At 43.0% G+C, this 8,183-nt stretch overlaps 1 protein-coding gene across 1 annotated transcript; it reads left to right on the plus strand.

The window, feature by feature from the left end:
* The first annotated feature begins 2,001 nt into the window (after positions 1-2,001).
* Positions 2,002-7,595, plus strand: DRG1 (developmentally regulated GTP binding protein 1). Its single transcript, XM_073654216.1, has 9 exons — positions 2,002-2,161; positions 3,301-3,424; positions 4,022-4,197; positions 5,149-5,218; positions 5,304-5,473; positions 5,869-5,999; positions 6,082-6,249; positions 6,385-6,507; positions 7,329-7,595. Exons 1-9 carry the CDS (start codon positions 2,120-2,122, stop codon positions 7,426-7,428), a joined length of 1,104 nt encoding a protein of 367 aa, XP_073510317.1. The 5' UTR covers positions 2,002-2,119; the 3' UTR covers positions 7,429-7,595.
* The last annotated feature ends 588 nt before the right edge of the window (positions 7,596-8,183 follow it).

Below are 8,183 nucleotides of genomic sequence, written 5' to 3' on the forward strand. Positions count from 1 at the left end.
ACTGGTAACATCTCCTTTTATTTAAAATTAGTTCTGGAGGCAGATTCTCGGGGAGATCAGTGTCCGGCCTATAGATCTTTACAGCTCATTTATATACTACAAAAAATATGGATTTTTCTGTAATAAAACTTCAGATTACAGATGTCAAAGTATCACTTTATTCAGCTTCCTATGATCTGCTCTCCCATATAGACGGCTTAGGAGGGTTGATCCTACTGACAAGATTCTCTTTAAGGGCTCATACCCATATGTGTGAAAAAAAAGTTCTGATATCTGGACCGAAAAATCGGACGAGTGTCATGCAAGTGGCATGCAATTTTCAAGAGAGTACAATGCGATTTTTAACACCTGGCCTCTGACATCCATATGACATCTGTATGCAATGCGTTTTTTTTCTCTGTAACTATTATTCTACAGTCATTTACAGGACCATTTACAGTGTTCTGTGCTACAAAATGGTAATGTATCCGTAAAAATCGGATGGCACTCGCATGGTCCGTATGCCGTCCGTTTTTTGTCTCGCACCCATTGACTTGCATTGGCGAGGCTCGTCTGATATAAACGGCAAAACGCAGCATGCTGTGATTTTTTTTCTCAGTCTGAGAAATAAAACGCAGATGAGATGTGCCTCATAGAATAACATTGGTCAGAGTCCACTTGTCCATTTTTCTCTCAAATGAGTATGAGCCCTAATTGTGAAATCTGACATTTCTGCTGAAGGACTAGACACGCTTTTATCTATCCTCTTAGGTTTAATTCGCATGACATGCCCGAGTGCTGTCCGATTTTTTTTCTCAGACAGCAATTGGACCCATAGAATATAACAGATGTATTCACACATTCATTAAAATCACAAATAGGAGAGTTAGATCCATATGACTCACAACATGTCCTATTCAATACGATTTTGCAGATCAGACTAAAGGAATTTCCTATGAACCAAGTACATTTTGGTCAATAGATCTTGGAATAATAATAAGTTCCACAATTGGATGTGTTTAAATATAATGTTCCTGTGCTGAGATAATCTTATAAATGTGCCCCTGCTGTGTACTGTGTAATGGCTGTGTCTGACCGTACAGGAACATGGTCTGATCATACCACATCTCCTGGGCAGGGGGGAAGAAAAAGAGTATACAGACAGGACAGCAGGGGATTACAGCTGCTGCTTTCTGTGAGGTGAAACATTTCCCTGCCTGTTTTTAAGCAATGTTTTACCTCAGAGAAAGAATCAGCTGTGATCCCCTGCTGTAATGTCATTTTTAATTGATCAATTGCTAACAGTATTGGATACATAAGAGTGCAGTCTGCCTGCTTCAGTAGAAAACTAAACCAGAAGGCAGGAGGATGACACCGGAGAAATAATAGGTCCATTTCTCTTGGCTGGTAGCACCCAGCTGTGTGACCGTCGCCTTAGTCTGGTCAGTGCATCCTAACCTACCCCAGAAATATCCCTGGACGCCATCACTCAGGACAGGACAGCGATAGATTTTCTCTTGTATCCGGAAATGTTGCCAAATCTCCCCCCAAGGTCGTTTCTGTAGACCCAAGTGTGCAAATCCACTCCTACCCTAAAGCCCCCCAGAATATAGACACAGGAGGGGCCCATCAGCTGACCACCAGGTTTCTGACACCCCAATACCTGGCGGTAGCGCTCATTGGTCGGACTCGGCTATGGCAATGCCAATGTACCAATCTACTGGAAGCGGGCACATATTGGGCAGTGACCACTCTTATTCAGCGCAGACCCCACTTTGTGATTGTATTTTATAAGAACAATGTTATCATTCCATATCCAGAGAAAGGGGCGACAACATCAAACTTATAGATGACATTTTGCGCCTCAATTTCTATTTTCTTTCTTTTTACACCGTGTTATAAGTGTCAGAGGCGAAATGTGACAATCCCGACCAAGCTGCCTTTATCGCCCCTTTTCTCAGCTGTACTGGAGGACTCGGGAGGCCGCGCATCATAGAGAGCGCGGATAGAAAGTCTGTACTGTACGTGGCGTAGTCATCTCGTTCATCAGCTCGCCCTTACTGCGCTTGCGCAGCACAATCGTGTGCAGGGCTGTGCTCTGCCGGGTTCTCGTTGTGGTGCGAGCAAAACCGGCGCCACCATGAGCGGGACACTGGCCAAGATCGCCGAAATTGAGGCCGAGGTGATTGATTTGGGGCGTTATCTGGGGATATTGGGGTCTTTGGAGCGCTGACTGCAGCCTCGGCCTGCCATGTGTTTGCACAGCAGGCACTGGGTGGGTGACAGTGGCAGATACTTGGGGGACACAGGCTTGGAAGGCAATGTTGGGAGTTGTTGTACTATAAATGTCATTCCCAATGTTTCACTGCTAGCACTCGCTGTGTATTGAGCTGATTTTTATAAGGTGTGCACTTTCAGGAAAGTGGACCCTAAAATAACAAAGCAGGTACTCACCCTCCCCTGGTCCAGCACCAGCTCCTCAGGTCTCTGTGTTCTGGCTGCAGCGGTGAATCACCACTGCAGCCAATCAAAGAGATCAGCAGCTCATGCTGTCTAACTCAGTGATTAGCTACAGCGGTGATTTTAGCAGTTGACATGACGTCGCTGCTGCAACCAAGGACGGAGCAGCAATGGGGAGCCGGGGTAGGGGGTTGTTCACTTACAGGAAATGACCAAAGAGGGCAGGTTGTGACCCGCTCCGTGATGGCAATCCTTGTACAGTGCTTCTACATATGCTGCAGTTATATAAGCAGCATGGTGGATAAGATTGTCTCATGTAAGACCTTGACGATGCATTGTGCAACAATTACATATATCAATCAGTAGGGTCCGTAGGTGGATTTGCCAGATATTAGAGTAGTGCAAAAGGTTATTACCGTAGTTGTACGGTACTGCCAATAAATCAGGTTGCTGCATTAATTTTCCAAGAGCAATTTGCAGTACTTCACAAACTGCTGCCAGTCCACCCGCCGCCTGTGAAGTACTACAAACTGCTGCCAGTCCACCCGCCGCCTGTGAAGTACTGCAAACTGCTGCCAGTGACCCGCCGCCTGTGAAGTACTGCAAACCGCTGCCAGTCACCCGCCGCCTGTGAAGTACTGCAAACCGCTGCCAGTCACCCGCCGCCTGTGAAGTACTGCAAACTGCTGCCAGTCACCCGCCACCTGTGAAGTACTGCAAACTGCTGCCAGTCACCCGCCACCTATGTGCATGGAATTACATTACAGACAACTGATTTAAACCACTGTGATTCTTATAGCTGCATCTCTGGGTGCCAGTGAAAGATATATATGGATAAAACTCTTCCACTTTTCTTTGCAGATGGCTCGGACCCAGAAAAATAAGGCCACCGCACACCATCTTGGTCTCCTAAAAGCCCGCTTAGCTAAACTGCGGCGTGAACTCATCACCCCAAAAGGTGGTGGAGGTGGTGGTCCTGGGGAAGGTAGGTTTGATTTTTAGCTTTTGACTATGACCTCATTGTTTGCAAATGTTACCAAGAATTAGGATGTGTATTTTCTGGTTTACCTACTTTTATTTCTTGGTAATATTTGCAAATGTGCTGATCCATTTGTTGCTGGCAGTGTGACAACTATTCAAGAGGTAGATGCACTTACAATGCACTTTGGATGACTGAGTAACCAGGGAGCACCGGCCAAATGAGCACAGCCATTTCTGTGTCAAGTCAATATTCCTTATTGGTTTGTGTGCCCAAAAGAGAATCCTTTTAATGCACTCGAGCACAGGGCCTAAGAAATTTCACGAATTCTATACTGTGACTGGGTGACTACTTCTTACAAGAACGCCCCTTTTACTAATATCTATGACAGTTGTTCTTGCTGGGCTACTGAAAAGGTGGAAATGTCCCGTTCAATCTGGATGGCAGACACACTTTCATCAAGCGAACTATCATACAGATGACTTTCTACAGACTTGTACATGCTTGTGCTGGTTTGATTAACATAAGCTTGTGGTGCAGTATTGATGCAGTATTCTTATATATAGATGATTTGGTTTGATCATAGATTTTTTTTTCTTGCAGGCTTCGATGTTGCGAAGACTGGAGATGCCCGAATTGGATTTGTGGGATTTCCATCTGTGGGAAAGTCAACACTTCTCAGCAACCTGGCTGGTGTTTATTCTGAAGTGGCAGCTTATGAATTTACTACATTGACCACAGTACCTGGGGTTGTGAGATACAAGGGGGCCAAAATTCAGGTAAATATGCTCTCGCATGGTAGCGAAGGCATAGCTCCTAACTAGTGTTGAGCGAGTATGTTCTGTTCCGAGTATGCTCGGGCCGAGCTCCGAGTATTTACAGCTGCTCGGTGATATGGTTGAACCGCTCCCGTGTGCATGACTTGCAACTGATTGACAGCTTTATTACATGTGAGGAATGTGTAAGAAATAGACATTCCTCACATGTAATAAAGCTGTCAAACAGTTGCAAATCATGCACTCAGGAGCGATTCAAAAATATCACCGAGCAGCTGTAAATACTCGGAACTCGGCCCGAGCATACTTGCCGAAAGGGTTAATAGAACATACTCACTCAACACTACTCCTAACCTGATGACATGAGCTTACTTATAGGGGAGAGAAAAATACATGCTCATTTGCGTCTTTTGTCACCAATATTACACATGCATAAAATAACCTTAAAATCAGCTGATCGCAGCTGTGAAGACTTTCCTCCTCCCAGATCTTGCGTTGTATATTTTCTGAAGTTAGGACCAAATGTCTGTAATCCGTAACAAAACAGTTGTTGACATGCTGCAGCGATGACATCCAACTACAAAGGACTTGACCGCTGCAGCCAATCACTTTGCTCAGAGGCTCATGCCATCTACATCAGTATCACTACATAGTCCAGTTATAGGCTGCTGCTATGACATCCAAGGACAGAGGACTTGACTGCTGCAGCCAGTCACTGGGTGCAGTGGCTCATGCCATCGTCATCACCTTTTATTAGCTGCTGCAGTCATGTGCACTCTCGTTGTGACGTCACCTCTGTAATCTGTCAAAAAGTCCAGTGCAGCAGCAGAGAGACAGCCCTAGGATTAGGGAGAGTCTGCATAGCTATGTTTGTTATTTTTTTTATGCCTGTGAGCCTATGGGGAAATTAAAAATGAATCACAGACAACCCTCTTAATACTGTTCTTTCACCAGTTGCTTGACCTTCCTGGAATCATTGAGGGAGCTAAAGATGGAAAAGGCAGAGGTCGCCAAGTCATTGCAGGTGAGTTGGAATATACTACTTCATTTTAATACAAAATGTGCAATATTTTATAATGTTTTCAATATATGTTATTTTTCACCTACAGTGGCACGCACATGCAATTTGATCCTTATTGTCTTGGATGTATTAAAACCTTTGGGACACAAAAAAATTATTGAAAATGAACTGGAGGGCTTTGGTATCCGACTGAACAAGCAACCGCCAAACATCGGATTCAAGAAAAAGGACAAAGGTGGCATTAATCTTACTGCTACTGTGAGTATTGTGGCAAACCAGCATTGGAGCAACATTAAAACCTGCCAGGAAACTGCGGTGTTTCAGTACAGTCTCACAAGGGTTTCTAAGGAAGGGAGTAGTACATTAATCAGTGATGAAAGGGTAGTTAACTTGTGAAATTGACTTAAAAAATAGCCTTTATTTTGAAAAATACCCAGGTGAGCTGAAATGCATGTAAAAAAATATATTAATGTATGCTCATCAGAACAAACTGTAGCTTTTTGTCACTTCTACATATATGGCTTCTTCTAAACTTAATGACCAAGTATGTACCTGTACTAAAGTCTTACTAGATGCACGTAATAATTTACATGGTGTATGAGATTGTTTTTGATTTTCTCTTCATATTCCTTTTGTGCTCCCCCCCCCCTCAGTGTACTCAAAGTGAGTTGGATTTGGAGACAGTAAAGAGTATCCTGGCAGAATACAAAATTCACAATGCAGATATCACTCTGCGCAGTGATGCTACCGCTGATGACCTTATTGATGTGGTTGAAGGCAATAGGTATTTCTTCTTTAAATGATGTTTCATTATAGAAATAAGATAGTTGTCGTGTATTTTTCTATTCTGTTCATCTTTCTTTCAGAGTCTACATCCCTTGCATCTATGTGTTGAATAAGATTGACCAGATCTCATTAGAAGAATTAGATGTTATTTACAAGGTGCCACACTGTGTTCCTATCTCTGCCCATCACCGCTGGAACTTTGATGACCTCTTAGAAAAAATCTGGGATTACTTACGATTGGTTCGAATGTAAGTGGTAAACAAGATTTTTTAATGGGGGCAGACTTTGTCACCTATGCCTGATAATGTGGTATAATTTCTTTATAGTACCTTGTGGGTACAGTCCTCTGACCCCCAAAAGATAATACTTTGTTTTTACTTCAGCTACACTAAGCCCAAGGGTCAGTTACCAGACTACACCGCACCAGTTGTGCTTCCTGACAGTCGCACAGCAGTTGAAGATTTCTGCACTAAAATTCACAAAAACCTCATCAAGGAATTTAAGTAGTGAGTATATTGTGGTTCTGTGTTTAAGAATAATGCTTTACCATTTTCCTGTATTCATTGGTTTTTTACAAGTACTGCTGTTGATTTAGTACATTTGCCTTGGTCTTTTATGTTTGCTTTAAGATCACTATACATTTTTGGTGTTCTGCATATTCCAAACTCAACTTCCTAATTTCTCACAGAGCATGGCAGAATCCTAGCCATGGGAATGATGTATGGTACCACCTCACCAATTGGTGGCTTGTGTACTATACTTGTGGAGTGCTGAGACCATGTAGAAAGATACATAATCCACAAAACAGAGATGCACAACTAAGTATGGATTTGAGTGATGGCAGTAGAGAGGATGTCACCTTGTAAAGTCAGTCATTAAAGAGGTTGTCCACTACTTCAGACATTGATGACCTATCCTTAGGATAGGTCATCAATGTCTGATCGGTCAGAGTTTGATAAGGGTGCCAAGTGCCAATTTCGGCCGCCGGCCGGAAATGCTCAATTGCGGAGTTGCTCTGTCTTCTGATAGTGGCCGCGGTCGAGTACTGCACATCCACCTCATTGATTTGAACTGGAAGCAGATGTGCATTACCCTGCCATGGCCACTATCAGAAGATGGAGTAGCTCTGCAATTGAGCATTTCCGGTAGCTGCAGCCACCAAGAACAGCTGAGCGGATGCCGGACTCCGACCGATCCTGCGGATAGGTCATCAATGATAAAGTAGTGGATAACTTCTGTTAAGATGCTTGTCTGCCCTACATGACATGCAAAGGAACCATACTGAAGTTCTATTATTGCTGATTTTCTTTCTTTATCCTCCCAACAGTGCATTGGTTTGGGGTTCGTCTGTAAAGCACAATCCACAAAAAGTTGGTAAAGATCATGTAATGGAAGATGAAGATGTTATTCAAATAGTAAAGAAGTGATTTAAGACTGCCTTGTCGCTTCTGGCTGCAGATATTGAACATACTCATCATATTTCTGCAAGTAGCTGGTCACCCATCTGTAAATATGTCTTATGTCAAGTGTCAGTATCATTTTGCTCCACAAACCATCCATTAGTGTTATTTTGTAAAAAAAAAAAAAAAATAAATGGTGAAATGAGAATATAATAAACGCTGATGCATAACAATCAGATATGAGTTTTTTTTTTTATTGTTTTTTTTTATATACTATCATTCCCAATCATGGGGAAAAAAATGCTCCATATGAAATCAGAAGCATACAGATGTACGGTAGGGCCCTATAATGGGTGGTGTATTGGTTTGCACAAGTTTGAGTTTGCAAGGAGCTATTATAAACTCATGTGCTAGACCGCCTTAGCTTGCACTGTTCCTCCTTCCAATCCAGATCTTGGGATGTCAACTGAAAAAATCCTCTATATTAGAATTGGAAACTTAACCCCTTCCTGTAAACGAGTTTAACTGTACATCCAGATTACAAGTAGTTTACTGCAATTGGGTGTACAGCTCTGTCTTAAGGATGGCACAGGAGTTTTGCCCGTGGCTTCCACAGCATCAGCTAGCTGTAATACTCAGCAAAGCTCCTGCTATACCAGAATTTTAACCTCTTAGGTGACTCTCAATAGTGACAGCAGCATGGGAGAAGTCTGAGTGAAGTCCATCAGCACTCCTGCAACCTGCAAATGAGTTACTATGGCAACCAAAAGCTTAATGGCCTG

This window comes from Phyllobates terribilis, unplaced genomic scaffold, assembly GCF_046119375.1.
Source record: "Phyllobates terribilis strain yellow unplaced genomic scaffold, ASM4611937v1 Scaffold_1__5_contigs__length_1240528914, whole genome shotgun sequence".
Classification (NCBI taxonomy): domain Eukaryota; kingdom Metazoa; phylum Chordata; class Amphibia; order Anura; family Dendrobatidae; genus Phyllobates; species Phyllobates terribilis.